The sequence below is a fragment of the Podarcis bocagei genome (genome assembly GCF_964188305.1).
Source record: "Podarcis bocagei genome assembly, chromosome: 2".
Lineage (NCBI taxonomy): Eukaryota > Metazoa > Chordata > Lepidosauria > Squamata > Lacertidae > Podarcis > Podarcis bocagei.
Genome location: NC_138126.1, coordinates 8,966,804 through 8,983,232, shown reverse-complemented (window position 1 = coordinate 8,983,232; position 16,429 = coordinate 8,966,804). Strand labels below are relative to the sequence as shown.

At 46.0% G+C, this 16,429-nt stretch overlaps 2 protein-coding genes across 2 annotated transcripts in view; one reads left to right on the top strand and one right to left on the bottom strand.

Moving 5' to 3' along the window:
- LOC308580541 (uncharacterized protein) overlaps nt 1-16,429 on the top strand; it is an 87,250-nt gene that overhangs the window by 49,627 nt on the left and 21,194 nt on the right. The window lies entirely within an intron of this gene.
- LOC308580526 (uncharacterized protein) lies at nt 3,605-13,301 on the bottom strand. Its single transcript, XM_081182306.1, has 6 exons — nt 13,220-13,301; nt 10,996-11,461; nt 9,594-9,720; nt 8,423-8,493; nt 6,868-6,994; nt 3,605-5,800 (listed from the first exon to the last, which is right to left on the bottom strand). Exons 2-6 carry the CDS (start codon nt 11,395-11,397, stop codon nt 4,437-4,439), a joined length of 2,091 nt encoding a protein of 696 aa, XP_081038432.1. The 5' UTR covers nt 11,398-11,461; nt 13,220-13,301; the 3' UTR covers nt 3,605-4,436.

Sequence of the window (16,429 nt, the reverse complement as noted above, 5' to 3'; positions counted from 1 at the left end):
GTCAGAGGCGGAAGCTGAAGTAGGAGTTTGGTGGGGAGGAAGGCCAAGAGGCAGAGATGAGAGACTGGTGAAGAGCTATACCAATATAGATAGAAGGCTCCTGCTCTTAATCCAGGCACTGCACGCAAACACGGCTCTTAGAGTCAGGTGCAGCCGCCTAGGACACCTAACGGACCCAATAAAAACCTTCAAAGTAGTCAGGCAAGGGTGCCTATTGGCCCCTCTACTATTTAATTTCTATCTAAATAACTTAGTATCTGCACTCAATGACTCAGAACTCCACCCGCCGAAGCTTGCAAATCGGCATATTTCGGTCCTGCTATATGCCGATGATGCGGTAATTCTATCTAGAACCCCCATTGGACTCAAAAGAGCACTAAGAAAGCTCGCAGCATACTGCGAATCTGAACGTCTCAAAATCAACTACAGTATCAAAAGACCAAGATACTCGCTTTTGGGGGAAAACCAAAGCTTAGAAGCTGGGAACTCCAAGGCCATAAATTAGAACAAGTCACAAACTACAAGTATCTAGGAATGGTGGTACAGGCTTCAGGAACCAACAAACTACAGTGGTGCCCCGCAAGACGAATGCCTCGCAAGACGGAAAACTCGCTAGACGAAAGGGTTTTCCGTTTTTGAGCTGCTTCGCAAGACGAATTTCCCTATGGGCTTGCTTCGCAAGATGAAAACGTCTTGCAAGTTTGTTTCCTTTTTCTTAACACCGTTAATACAGTTGCGACTTGACTTTGAGGAGCAACTCATAGAACGCAGTGTACATAGTAGCCTTTTTTTGAGGTTTTTAAAGACTTTGGTGATTTTTGAAGCTTTTCCAAAACTTCTTTTGCAGCCATTTGGTAAGTTAAGTTTTTAAAAAATTTTTTGGGGGGTTTGGATTTTGGGTTGGGGTGTTTGGAATTCAAGGACTTGGTGTTGGGAAGGGGTTTGCAAGAATCTGGAAGCTTGTGTGGTTTTTTTCTGCATTTTTCTGATTTTCTGTGACCATTGGGCCACTCTGCTGTTTTTTTAAAAAAATTCTGGGTTTGAATTTTGAAATGCTCTTTACAGTATGTGTGACTTTAAAGAGCACTTAATAAACTCTTGTTGTACCAAATTTGGCTTTGTTTGGACTTTTTTTGACCATAGGAACACATTAATTGATTTTCAATGCATTCCTATGGGAAACCGTGCTTCGCAAGACGAAAAATTCGCTAGACGAAAAAATTCGTGGAACGAATTAATTTCGTCTTGCCAGGCACCACTGCACACATAAACTCCATCGGGAGTTCAGCGGAAAAAAACACAAATTGTATCCTTAAATTCTTCAGAGCACAAGGGGGCTTCTTTGACTCCGCAGCTCTAAAATTATACAAGGCCAAAACTTTGGCACAACTCCTCTATGGTTCCTTTTTGGGCCCGCCTCCCTCTGCTTTCTCCCCACTTGAGAGAGTTCAATCCAGACTTCTTAGAGCTCTCCTCCAAGTCCCCAGATGTGTCTCAAACACATGGGTTAGATTGGAAACGGGGATGATGAGAGTGGAGGCTAGCATCTGCCTAACATCAATCTACAAATGGCTGACATTGAACCTGCTCCCCTGAGGGATAGCCCCATTGATCCTCTGTGACCAATTCCAGTTGGGCTGGCAGACTGCAGTCCTGAACACCCTCCAGAAACTGGGTTTTGCCCCTCAAGCCCTTCTAAGTCTGGGCTTGGACCAGGCAAAAGCTACGGTCAGGCAAAGAATATTAGACACCGAGAGACAGCAGGACTGTGTAAGGTGCCCCAACTATAGAATTGGAGAAATCGAGAGAGAGATAGCTGCACTGGCAGCATATCTCTTCTTTCTCGTATCTAGGGATGCAATATTTTGAATTATGGTGCTGGAGGAGACTCTTGAGACTCTTGAGAGTCCCACGGACTGCAAAAAGATCAAACACATCAATTCTTAAGGAAATCAGCCCTGAGTGCTCACTGGAAGGACAGATCCTGAAGGACAGATCCAATATTTTGGCCACCTCATGAGAAGACTCCCTGGAAAAGACCCTGATGTTGGGAAAGATGGAGGGCACAAGAAGGAGGGGACGACAGAGGATGAGATGGTTGGACAGTGTTCTCAAAGCTACAAACATGAGTCTGACCAAACTGCAGGAGACAGTGGAAGACAGAAGTGCCTGGCGTGCTCTGGTCCAGGGGGTCACAAAGAGTCGGACACGACTAAACAACAACAGGGATGCAATAAGGGCCTTTACACTCGCCAGAAGCTCAGCTCTTCCCTCGCTGGTCCTGGATGGAGCTTTTAAAAAAGTCCCCTATGCTCAGAGACTTTGCACCTGTCCATTGGGAGAGATAGGAAGCCCAGAACACTTGTTCTTTAGATGTCCCATTTATAAAGAGGCACGTAGTAAGATCATGATCCCCTACTGGTGAGGCTTGCCGACCTCCCGCAAAAGCAAAAATTTGACCTTTTGCTGTTGGGCAAAGATCAGAAGATGACCTGGATGGTCGACAGATTCTGTCTACAGATCTGTAGGCACAGTCCATCGCCCAACTCAAAATAGTCCGGCATGAAAAGCCCAAAACACGGTTCCATGGGTGATTCTGAGTCAACTCCCTGGGACAGTTTATTGTTGTACATTGTTTCTAAATTTAGTGTTGTATATTGTTTTAATTCTTTTAACCATATTTGCACAGCAGTTTTTAACGTTGTGAGTGTCCTCTATTTTAGAGGCTTCTACTCTGCAGCCTCTTATAGTTGTTTTATCTGCGAGTCTTTGTTGGTTTTTAGCTCTTATCTGTTTTAATTATTAGTTTTTTATCCATCCATTATCTGTGTTTAATCTTGTATTTTATTCGGATGTTTTATGCCTGTTTCCTTGTCCTCATTTGCCCTAACAATTATCGGTCAAAAAATCCTAACTGCTATTTTATCTATATGCTTTTTTTAATCCTGGTCTGTGACCATAATAAAGTTCATTCATTCATTCAAGAGTTATGGTCGCCTCCCCCTCCTGCTGCAACATGCTCCCCTCCCTCCTGGTCTCCCAGACCCAGGAGACGCATGAAGAGGTGGAGAAGTTAGTGTCACACAGGTACCGTCTCAGATTGCTTGGGGGGAAACCCTGGAGAGGCGGGGGGGCTTAGGGAACTGTGGGAAGGCAGGGATATTCAGTCTCAGGAATTTCTTCATCGTGTGTGGGGGCGGGGGAGAGATCTACCGGAGACGAGTTGCTGTGCTCAGGCCTGACACTCCAGTGCAGATCCTCTTTTTCCTAATAAAGCGTTAACTCTGACTTGCACAGTGTGATTTACTGCTGGGTCACTCATGATAGGCTAGTACAGTGGTACCTCGGGTTACAGACACTTCAGGTTACAGACTCCGCTAACCCAGAAATATTACCTCGGGTTAAGAACTTTGTTTCAGGATGAGAACAGAAATCGTGCGGCGGCAGCAAGAGGCCCCATGAGCTAAAGTGGTGTTTCATGTTAAGAACAGTTTCAGGTTAAGAACGGACCTCCAGAACGAATTAAGTACTTAACCTGAGGTACCACTGTAGTCATCCTAACAGGCCAGCCTCCCCTACAAGTAATCCTTCACCAACAGAGCAATAGCTTGTCACCAGGGCAATGCTTCCCCTAGTGTCCTTGCGTTTTTTATTTTCTTTTACAAACCAGATTAAAATACATGCTCTAGCTTGAATACAGTAAACTGTTAAAAACACCCATCAACTACACAAAATATTCGTGTTATTAGCGGAGAAGATTGCTACACTTGGGCTGCTATTTTAATACTGAAAGATAAAGAGTGGGTTTTCTAGAGTTCTAGAATAGGGTGCCCTAGAGTAGTGTGGATCTCTCCCTTTCCCAAACACACATGATTTGAATTACAGTTACAAAAAGAGAAAAAACACCACGGAAGGTCCGATATCATCACAAACACTGTTATTCCAAAACAGCAAACACCACCAACCACCATGGCACAAAGTTTTTCAGTAGCTGCAGTTGTTGGCATCCGTCTGCCTCGAGGGACAATGGAGTGCGCCTCCGGGGGTGAAGTCAAACCATCCTGTTAGCAGCACTGAAGTGACCTTCCCAGGGTGCAATAGCCTAAACCCAGGATGGAGAATTTTCAGGTCATATCAGAACCAGCCAAAAGTTGGCTGTACCAGTTTACCATCAATAGCAGCTGTGCGCTGGCAACTCTGAATTGGCGCAGTCATGTTGATAGAAGTCATAAGCCTCAATGAGAGCTAGAAACTTGATTAGTCATGTTATTGTTAAGTTGCTCTATCAATAACCCTTTTGTTTAAAGTAATGCTTGTTTTATTTAGACCTATTCCTTTTTGTTCTATTTATCATTAAACTTTATTTGTTTTATTTTACCATTTTAACCTATCTGTGCCTTTCATTTGCATCCAATTAAGGCTGGACCAATTGCCATCTACTCATTGAGAAAAAAACTAAAACACTCCAATCTTTCTCCTGGGCTGGAATTATGACTGAGAGGGCTCTGGAACGTACTGGAATCTTGGGGAAGGGGGACATATCCCGGCCCTACAGAGGGAGGAATCCAATGACTGCTTACAGGATCCTCGTTCCAACACTCAGAGTGGATCCTCTGATGAGAAATGAGATTTCTTTTCTCGCTGAAGCTCTTCCCACACTCTGCACATTTGTACGGCTTCTCCCCCGTGTGTGTCATGTGATGTCTAAGGAGGTGCGCTTTCTTGCGAAAGTTTTCTCCGCACTCTGAGCACTTGTACGGCTTTTCCCCTGTGTGGATTCTCTGATGTGTAACAAGGTTTGTGCTCGTACAAAAGCTCTTCCCGCACTCGGAGCAGGTGTACGGCTTCTCCCCTGTGTGAATGCGCCGGTGCGAGGTGAGGCTGGTGCTCGTGCTGAAGCTCTTCCCGCACTCGGGACAGGCGTACGGCTTCTCCCCCGTGTGAGTTCTCTGATGGAAGATAAGGCTTGCGTTCTGAGCAAAGCTCTGGCCGCACTCCAGACACGTAAACGGCTTCTCCCCTGTGTGGGTTCTCTGATGCGCCATAAGGGTCGAGCTATGACTGAAGCTCCTTCCGCACTCCAAGCACCGGAACGGCTTCTCCCCCGTGTGAGTTCTCTGATGTAAAGTAAGGTTTGTGTTCTGACTGAAACTCTTTCCGCACTCCAGGCATTTATAAGGTTTCTCCCCAGTGTGGACTCTCAGGTGGGAGGTGAGCTGGGACCTGTGACTGAAACTCTTCCCGCACTCCGAGCAGGCGTACGGCTTCTCCCCTGTGTGGATCCGCTGGTGCCTCACCAACGTCGTCTTCTGACAGAAGCTCTTTCCGCACTCCAAGCAAGTGTACGGCTTCTCCCCTGTGTGGATACGCTGGTGAGTGATCAGGGCCGCGCTCTGACGGAAGCTCTTCCCGCACTCCAGACAGGTATAGGGTTTCTCCCCGGTGTGGATTCTCTGATGTCGGATAAGGCCTTTCCTCTGAGAGAAGCTCTTTCCGCAATCCAAGCAAGTGTACGGTTTCTCCTCTTTGTGCGTTTTCAAGTGAGCGTTAAAGCTGGATTTGCAACTGAAACTTTCCCCGCACACCGGGCACTCGTTGCCTTCTTTCCCTTTCTCTCTTTTCTCTAGGACCGGGGCCTCACAGAAAGCTCCCCCCATGGCAGCAGATGAAATATCCCTCGTCTGCTCATCCCCTTCCGTTTCCTTGCTCTGCTCTTCCAGCTCCTGTTCACAAGCAGCTCTTCCCAGCAATAATCTGGGCGCATCTCCCTCATTCCGAGCACCGAACTCCCAGCCATCACCTGCCGGAACAGCGAGAGAAAATCGGTAAGAGCCTGAGAGAGAGAACCAGGACCCCAAACCTAGGGAGCAAAACCGAGTTTAATGCCATTCTGAGCGCTAATACAGAACAAATCTCAAGCGGAAGCAGTTCCTTTCAAGTTATAAGTGGGGACTCCTTCATGGTTAATAAAAAATAGACCCCTTTATTTGACTTGGTGTAAGTTTTTCTCCGATGTTAACTCATCCACACAGCCCACTAAATCTTAGCAAGTCTACTCTGAATTAGAGACCATCTGTAAAGCAATTTCAGGTAGTTCTCCTTCAAGGAATAACATGCAGTAAACTTCAGATTGCTCTTCCAAATTCTTTCCCTAAAGATGGAAATCTATATTGTGTCCTAAATCTATTGCCCAGTGTGTCATAGAAACCCTCCTTCGTCCATCTCCTGGATTTCCTGATCCTCTGACTTGTCTTTGTGTCCTACCACCTCCATCTGGGTCTGAGTCTTCTTCCTCTGTGGGTTCCCTAGAGGGTTCCTCGGCTGGAGCCTCCCACCATTTGTCACCCAGCCAGTCCCCGACACCGCAGGCTTGAGGCTCCATAAAGATAAAGGACCATTAGGTCCAGTCATGGCCGACTCTGGGCTTGCGGCGCTCATCTCGCTTTATTGGCAAAGGGAGCTGGCGTACGGCTTCCGGGTCATGTGTCCAGCATGACTAAGCCGCTTCTGGAGAACCAGAGCAGCGCACGGAAATGCCGTTTACCTTCCCGCCAGAGCGGTACCTATTTATCTACTTTGACGTGCTTTCGAACTGCTAGGTTGGCAGGAGCAGGGACCGAGCAACGGGAGCTCACCCTGTCGCGGGGATTCGAACCACTGACCTTCTGATCGGCAAGTCCTAGGCTCTGTGATTTAACCCACAGCGCCACCCACGTCCATACAGGATGGCAAATCCCTGTCTCCTAAGAGACCCCCACGAGCCTGCCACAAGAACTGGACCCAAGCAAAGGATGCTGGGTTCTGATGCCGGCGGCCGTTTCGACTGTCAGCATCTGCCAAGTCAAAGCAAAAAAAAGGAAGCCTTACTGAGAGAGGCCAGGTTCCCACAATTCTCCTCCATAACTTCCACATGCAGGGCTCTCTGGGCCGGATCCAGCAACACCCACTCGTCGTCTGTGAAATATACAGCCACATCCTCAAAGGACACCCGATCCTGGAGGTGGAGAAGGAAGAAGAAAACGAATTGTCTTTTTTAAAAAGTGGGGGGCAAGGAACACGATGAAGAGTTGCGTCCTTTTGAATTATGGTGCTGGAGGAGACTCTTGAGAGTCCCATGGACTGCAAGAAGATCAAACCTCTCCATCCTTAAGGGAATCAGCCCTGAGTGCTCACTGGAAGGACAGATCCTGAAGCTGAGGCTCCAATACTTTGGCCACCTCATGAGAAGAGAAGACTCCCTGGAAAAGACCCTGATGTTGGGAAAGATGGAGGGCACAAGGAGAAGGGGACGACAGAGGATGAGATGGTTGGACAGTGTTCTCGAAGCTACAAACATGAGTTTGACCCAACTGCGGGAGGCAGTGGAAGACAGGAGTGCCTGGCGTGCTCTGGCCAGGGGGTCACAAAGAGTCGGAGACGACTAAACAACAACAACAAGAAGTTCTACTCAAGCGTAGGTCCACTGCAAGAAATGACCCAGTTAGGCAAGTCCAGTAACTTAGATGGGACTGTTCTGCATAGGTTGAAGGTGGGTAAAAGATTATTGTAGTAATTATTATTATTATTATTATTATTATAATTTATAACCCATCAATCTGGCTGGGTTTTCCCAGCCGCTCTGGGTGGCTCCCAACAGAATATTAAAAACACGGGAAAACATCAAACATTAAAAACTTCCCTGCGAAGCTGGTCAGACGAAAAAAGAATCATACAACCATAGAATTGTTGAGTTGGAGCAGTGGTTTGCAGAGGGGCACAGTCTATAGGGGGAAAGCTGGGAAATACTGGACAAGGAACAACCAGAAGAGGAAACACCAGGAGAGAGACAGTGTCCTTGGAAAGCATTCCTTAGCCTAGGCGGGCTTTGAGAGTGGCAGAACAGAGAGCTCAGCGGCAACAAGCTCAGATCACCCAACGTAGGAGTGACGTAGATTAATGGGGACGGAGGGGGTAACCTTTACTGGGAGCAACGCCGTTTCTAGAGAGATATGCATTCCTTTGTCTCTCGCTGTGATTATTAAAGAAACTAACTGGGTAAGAACGCTCCTTTCGTCTGATCTGCTTATTTACTGCCACCGGGGGAGGGATCCGATCCCCCGAAGCCTAACACCAAGTGATATTGTCACCCAGAGAGTTTCCCAGCTTCCCAATGGATCTCCTGCTTGGTCACTATGAGAAAGGATGCTGGGATCGGCTGGGCCCTCTTTGGCTGCAAGAATCAACAAGGTTTTCCTGAGGTTCTCATGTTCACAACCGGAAAACCTAGTTATGCTGAGGTTCTTAGGGGCTGGGGGGGCTGTTCTTCATTAACAGACTCCCCTCGTCTTCTAGATGCTTCCTTCGCTGTAGCAAAGGGACAGAAACCTTCTGGGCCTGGCATGCGAGCTGCCTCCACTGATCCCTCTGGGATTCTTTCCCCTACCTGATCAGGCCCCACAGCTGCCATTTCCACTCCGCCAGAAGGAGTGCGGGTCGCCGGGGTCACTCTGTTGCCTGCGAGGAACACAAAAACAGCGGGAGGATATTTCATTTCCTTTAAACATCTTGCGTTTCCATTTCAATCAGGGTGGATAAAAATCAATGATTTCTTTAAAAAATTAAAATTGGATATTTAAAATTTAAATCGGATTTTTTAAAATTTCAATGGGATTTTCAAAATAAAAAGCTTTTGGAGGGAAATATCTTTCTAAAGAAAGTTTTCTATTTAAGTTACATTACAGTCCAAAGGCTATTCATCAGGAAATAAGGACATGTTTTAAGTTTTTCCTGCGTGCTAAAACACAGTCTAAGTTTATTTATTTGTTTTTTAAAAAATGTTTAACCACATCAGTTAACAAACATGGATACATATGCTATAATGTTATTGTTTTAGTTAAATAAATTGTTTAAATTGCTATGAAGGAAATGATTATTTTTCTCCTTTCAATAAAGTAAAGCAGAAAAGTTGTCCAAATATAAACAGTCAACTTATTAAACCTCACAATAATTTCATAATTATCTGCCTATGTATAACCAAATCAGTAAATTTTGATATAACTGTAAAAACCACTCTGAAAACGTATTAAGATTATACCAGCAAGAATGAGTCTTTCTGTAAAATAAATAAATAAATAAATAAATCAAGTCTTACTGATTTGTGATTTAAATTGTGATTTAAATCGTGATTTAAATCAAATCCACCCTGGTTTCAATATACCTGGTTTGCACACCATGCCAAGCTGTGGCTCACTAAACCATAGCTTGTTGCTCAGCTCAGGGGGAGAGGAGGCTGAGAAAGTGTGAAAGCAACATATATTTACAGTAGATAATTAAAGGAGTAAATTAAATGAATTTGGAAATGCAGAACATATGAAAACGTAAATTTAAGGAACCGCAGAAAGAGGAGGAAGTAAGTCAAATTTTGAAATGTTAAATGGATTGTAAAATTAATGAAATGTGTAAATTTGAAAACTATAAATAAAAAAAGAGAAATATTTTTGGCAGGTGTCGGAAAGCGTACAGTGATATTGATAGCCAGGGAGTTTGAGACTGCGGGTGCTGCCACACTAAAAGATAAATTCTTACAAATGGAGACAGGCGGCAGTTTTCCTTACCTAGCGAGTTGGCAGTTTGGTCACACTCTTGCACGATCCACCTGAAGAGTCGTCTTTCTCGGGGAGCTGAGGCTGCCTGCTGTGCCCCACGGAAACCCAGAGAGACTTCAGCTAGAGGTCCCTGCCCCTGAAGCAGAAAGGAGGGATAATATTATTACTAATTTCCTGGCCTAATTTCCCTAAGCACCCAGGGTGAGGTACAGCAATTAAAGCCCAACCTTAAAACCACTTAATACAACTTACAGCCACAGGAGAAAGGTTCTAAAAAAACAGAAGCAGTGTTAGAAAATCAGATACAGTCAAACCTCGGATTCTGAACGCCTCTGCTTTGGAACATTCCGGCTCCCAAATGACAAAAACCCAGAAGTAAACGCCTTGGTTGTCGAACATTTTGGAAGCCGAACAGGCTCCCGGAACAGATTACGTTCAACAACCAAGGTTTGACTGTATAATCTAATCCCCAAACAGCATTTTAAACCTAGGTTACGGTCGCAACAATGGAATGTCCAGGTGCCAAGGTTTGTTTGGTTTTGGGGCTTTTTTTGCAATTGAACATCATCGTCATTATTATTCATTTCATTTCGGTACTGCTTTATATTTTACAGAACAGATCTTCCAAGTGATTTGCAACATTCAAACATAAAACAGGAATTGGTTCGGAGTAACTTGGACCTTTTGGTTTCTAACCAGTTGGTCCTGATTAAAACATAAAACAAAACAATCCAGAACAAATCAAATTAGAGCTTATTTCAGATCCTTCTCCAAGTGATATTTCGCTTTCGCCAGTCGCCAGCCTGGTGCACTGAGAGATCTCCACACGATCCGTGCCAGCAGACTCTTCTTACGCTCTCTTGCATTTCTATACTTGACAGAACATTCATAATCCTGAAACTCTTTTCCTTGCTTATTTTAGAAAAGGAACACAAACATACTAGAAAAGTGACAAATGTGTAAGACAAACTGTGCCCTCTGAATTTGATATTATGCTGAAAAATTCATGCCATGTCCAAGCATTTAAAAAAGGAAAAGGAAATGGGGAGTGGGAAGAGAAAAGGAAGAAGAAGAGGAGGAGGAGGAGGAGGTATCACTACCCTAAGGAGTCTCAAAACGGCTAACATTCTCCTTTCCCTTCCTGCCCCACAACAAAACACTCTGTGAGGTGAGTGGGGCTGAGAGACTGAGTAACTAGCCCAAGGTCACCCAGCAGCTGCATGTGGAGGAGCGGAGACACGAACCTGGTTCCCCAGATTACGAGACTACCGCTCTTAACCACTACACCACACTGGTTCTGACCACACTGGAAAGGGGTAGGCAAAGTGTTGGAAACTAGTGTGTTTTTTTTTACTTTATTCATGCTCACATTTTTGTCTTTTGGAACTACCAGAACGAAACCCTCTCTCACCTTCTGCTCTGTCTGCTTCTTCTCCTCTGCCCGGCTCAGGAGGAAACCTTCGGCCAGGGCCACCGCCTGGGAACTGGTCTCCGCTCCACATTCCCTGACCCAGTTCTCCATCTCCGGGGGGAGGACAGCCAGGAACTGCTCCAGGATCACTAAATCCAGGATCTGAGCCTTGGTGTGTCTCTCTGGCTTCAGCCACTCGTGGCAAAGATGGTGGAGTCGACTGCAAACCTCTCGGGGCCCCTCGGCCTTCTGGTAGCAGAAGCGCCTGAAACGTCGGCGTTGGGCATCCTCCTCGCCCAGGATCTCTGGTTTGGTTCTTTCCCAGAATCCCCCGCTGCTCCCAGTCTGGATAACATTTTGGCGTCTTCCTGCTTTCAGCTTAGCCAAGGCTTGCTCCTCCATTTCACAGCCGCGCTCCGAGGTCACCCTCTCCCGGGCCCCCAAAACAGCTTCCTCCTCTTTCCACCTGCGATCACCCAAATGGATTAGGCTTCTAAACCAGCAGAGAGCCAGGAAATCTTACATGAAATGTTACACTAGCAGAGCATTCAGATAATAAATAATAATAATAATAATAATAAATTATTTATACCCCGCTCTTCCCAGTTCAGAAAACCGGGCTCAGGGCAGCTAACAACAAATTTAAAACACTTAATTGATGCAACAAAAAACAGCATAAAATACAGTATAAAATGTGGATAACAATAAATTCAGAATTCAAAAATCAATTTGGGGGGGAAATCCATCCAATAAACATTAGATGATCACAAAGGCTAGCTGGCTAAATTAGTCCTATTTGGGCCAGCGAGGAGACCAGGGGAGAATTAGCTGTGGGATCCCAGAGCGGGCAATCTTCATAAAAAGGGGAAGGGGAGGGAAGGAAGGGGAATAAAAGATCAGGCTAAGTTCAAATTGAAAGCCAGGCGGAATAGCTCTGTCTTACAGGTCCTGCAGAAGGAAGTAAAATCCTGCAGGGCCCTGGTCTCATGGGAGAGAGTGTTCCACCAGGTCGGAGCCATCACTGAGATGGCCTTGGCCCTGATGGAGGATCTGACTTCCTTAGGGCCCGGGACCTCTAAACTATGATTATTCATGAACCTTAAGGTCCTTTGCAGGGCATACCAGGAGAGGTGGTCCCGTAAAATTGGCAATCTCATTCGGGCATCTATATATTCCCCCCTAGCCCATACCAAAGCGTATTACTGTATTTCAGGATTCAGATTATGCAACGTATTCCATAAGCATCGTCTATTTAACACCCTATTCAAACTACAATACAGAATACTATTTTTTTCCTTGTAAGTATTGGAAGGGACCCCAAGGGTCATCTAGTCCAACCCCCTGCAGTGCAGGAATCTCAGCTAAAGCATCCCTGACAGATGGCCACCCAACCTCTGCTTAAAAACCTCCAAGGAAGGAGAGTTCACCACCTCCCGAGGCAGAATGTCTCCGAAGGCCAGTTTTTGGTTAACTGCAAGAGGGGAGAATTGCAGGCAGGGCTTCCTACTCTCAAATGTGCAATGTTTAATTGCGTGTAATGTTCAATTACACACACACACACACACACACACACACACACACATATATATATGTTGCAAGCTGCACAGAGTGCCAGCAGCAACCCAGTGAGATGGGTGATGTGCAAATAATAAATAAGAATAATACATTTTATTTATACCCTCCCCTCCCCGGCCAGAGCCGGGCTCAGGGTGGCTAACACTAATAAAATTACAGTAAAAACATAATAGGGGGGGAAAAACAATTTAAAATACAGGTTAAAATGCAATTTAAAATGCAGCCTCATTTTAAAAGCAGCCCATAATATGATGATGATGAAATCGGGTGTCCCTATTTTCAGGGGAGGAATGTGGGCTGCTGTCCTCCCTCCAGGAGGCTGCAAATGCCTCTGAAGGCCAGCTTTGGGGAATTGCAATGGGAGGGAATTGCAAGAGGGGCTTCCCACGGGGGGGGGGGGAGGTCTTGCCCACTGTGAGGACAGGATCCTGAGCTAGGAGGGCAGGGCTCCTCCTTGCAAGCCAGCCAGCCAGCAGCCCGCCCACCTGCCTTGCCCCCTTCCTCTCCCCTCCGCTCAAAGGCGCTCCCCACTCATAGAACCATGCAATCTGAAGAGTTGGGAAGGGACCCCCAGGGGTCATCTAGCCCAACCCCCTGCAAGGCAGGAATCTCAGCTGATGCATCCAAGACAGGCGGCCATGCAACTCACCAGCTCCTTCCAGCAGGCCTGCTGCAAACAAAGACCCCCCTTTTTTTTCTCCCAGGGAAGGGGGCGGGACAGGAAAGAAGCTGTCACTCTCCTCTGCCCTTGGCTGGCTTCCTTCCTTTGCGCCCCCTCTAGGAAGCGCAGCCGGACTCTCTCGTTTTAACCCCGAAGTGGCTTAGAAACAGCTGCAGCTGCAGAAACAACCCCGGTCTCGCTACGGATTCACTAATCGCGACTGCTCCTTAAAAAACAATGATAATTGTTTATTATTGTTTTAAAAATGCATTTTTTTCTCTTTCCTTCGAGGTGCAGGAATGTATACAACTTTAGGAGCAAAGTGTTTAAATGTGTTGTTGGAATTATCGGTTTGCCCTTGATCTTATTTTTGTTATGTATTTTGTGTCTTTTCATCAGAGAATAGTAGTGTTGGGACACTGAGGGTCATCTAGTCCAACCCCCTCCAATGCAGGAATCTCAGTGTTGAATTGAATTGAATTTTATTATTACGGTCACAGACCAGTTCCGGCTCACTTACAATATCAGGAAAATCATAAAACACAACAGGAATACATTGAATTGCAATTGGGTATAACAAAGAACCTCAGTGTTTGCTGTCTTTGCTGATAGCTCTCTCCCGCACAAATACACACAACCCCACCCACAGAAATAAATTATATGGAAGGGTATGTTCCCTGAAAATTAAGATTCGTCGTCATCGTTTGCATAGACGTTTTCTTCGCTTACATGCTTCTGGTTCTGCTGTCCCAGGAGAAGGACAAGATCTGCTGCCAAACGTGGCTGTTCTTCAGAAATCCCACTGTTGTCCACTTTGAAAAGGAAGTGGTGGAGGATGTTATTGGCCCAGAGATGGAAAGAAGATAAAAGTCCCAACCAGAGAAGAATGGCAGATTAAGTTGATGGATTAGGCTGAAAAGGCTAAAATGACCGGAAGAATCAGAAATCAGGAAGACCAGATTTTTAGTAAGGAATGGGGGAAATTTATAATTTACCTTAAAAAACCATTGTAAACAGTTAAAATTGTTAGTAAGGTTGGAATAACCCTTGTAGTTTAATGGTGGATTTTGGATATAATGGAGATGTGAAAGATCTGGATTATTAAAAAATATGTAGGAGGAAAAGGCTAACAATAGGACCCACAAAGGGGAGGAAAGAAGTCAAAGAGATTCTTTGGAATCCTGTTTCTATGTTGTATGTTGGATATGTGACTGTAAAACTGTAATTTGAAAAACCAAGGAAATATTCCCCCCCCCCAAAAAAAAGGAAGTGGTGGGACCGTGTGCAAGGTTAGGGATGCCGTGCGAGTTTGACCAAGCAACATAAAAACCTTTGCAGAGTCTAAATAAAAAAATTCCTTCCAGTAGCACCTTAAAGACCAACTAAGTTAGTTCTTGGTATGAGCTTTCGTGTGCATGCACACTTCTTCAGATACACTGAAACAGAAGTTGCCAGATCCTGATGACTTAGCAGAGTCTGATGACTTAGGGGGGGAAAGGAGAGCCTGGCTGTTGAATCAGCCCAGTGGTCCAGCATTCTCTTCTCACAGTGGCCAACGAGGACCTCATGGGAAGCCCGTAAGCAGGAGCTGAGCCCAAGAGCCACACTCTACCACCCCTTGCCATTCCCAGCGTGGCATTAAGAGGCCTGACCGTGGAGGCACAGCCAGTACGTTTCTGAGCACAATTCAAAGTATTGGTGCTGACCTTTAAAGCCCTAAATGGCCTCAGCCATTTACCTGAAGGAGCATCTCCAACCCATCGTTCTGCCCGGACACTGAGGTCGAGCTCCAAGGGCCTTCTGGCGCTTCCCTCCCTGCGAGAAGTGAGGTTACAGGGAACTAGGAAGAGGGCCTTCTCGGCGGTGGCACCCTCTCTGTGGAACACCCTCCCAGCAGATGTCAAGGAAATAAACAACTACCTGACTTTTAGAAGACATCTGAAGGCAGCCCTGTTTAGGGAAGCTTTTAATGTTTGATGTTTTGTCGTTTTTCGTTTCCCGCAGACTGTCTCACCAGAGTGATGCATGCTCTTGTTATCTCCCACTTGGACTACTGCAATGCGCTCTACATGGAGCTACCTTTGAAGGTGGCCAGGAAACTACAACTAGTCCAGAATGCGGCAGCTAGACTGGTGACTGGGAGTGGCTGCTGAGACCATGTAACACTTGTCCTGAAAGACCTATATTTGCTCCCAGTACGTTTCTGAACACAGTTCAAAGTGTTGGTGCTGACATTTAAAGCCCTAAACATCCTTGGCCCAGTATACCTGAAGGAGCATCTCCACCCCCATAGTTCAGTCCGGACACTGAGGTCCAGCTCCAAGGGCCTTCTGGCGGTTCCCTCCCTGTGTGGTTACAGGGAACCAGGCAGAGGGCCTTCTCGGTAGTGGCACCTGCCCTGTGGAACACCCTCCCACCAGATGTCAAGGAAATAAACATCTGAAGGCAGCCCTGTTTAGGGAAGTTTTTAATGTTTTATCATTTTTTTAATATTCTGTTGGGAGCCGCCCAGAGTGGCTGGGGAAACCCAGCCAGATGGGTGGGGTATAAAAAATAAATCATCACCATCATCATCACTGTCCCTGCAGGAGTGATTTCCAAATCCTCTTGAATGTGTCTTAATTCCCAAGGCCAAGGGCAACAATATTCTTAAACAAGGAAAAGTTTTTTTGACTGAGAGAGAGTTCATCCAAATCAGAGAACTGCCAGCTACTTCCATGACTAATCTGTAAATTTAAAGGCTAGGACAAAATACTTGAATATATGCAACAGAGTAGAAGATTAACAATGGACGGCCATTTTAAAAACTGATTCGAACTCAGGATACAGTTAATTTACCTCTGCTCCCTCATGGAAACTGAAGGGTAATTAGGCACAGCTGGTCTAGTCCCCTCAGGGCCCTCCAGACACCTGTTGCTGCTTTTATGCAGCGGTAATGGACATCATAGGGACGCGGGTGGCGCTGTGGGTTAAACCACAGAGCCTAGGACTTGCCGATGAGAAGGTCGGAGGTTTGAATCCCTGCAACGGGGTGAGCTCCTGTTGTTTGGTCCCTGCTCCTGCCAACCTAGCAGTTCAAAAGCATGTCAAAGTGCAAGTAGATAAATAGGCATCGCGTTTCCATGCACTGCTCTGGTTCGCCGGAAGCAGCTTACTCATGCTGACCACATGACCCGGAAGCTATACGCCGGCTCCCTC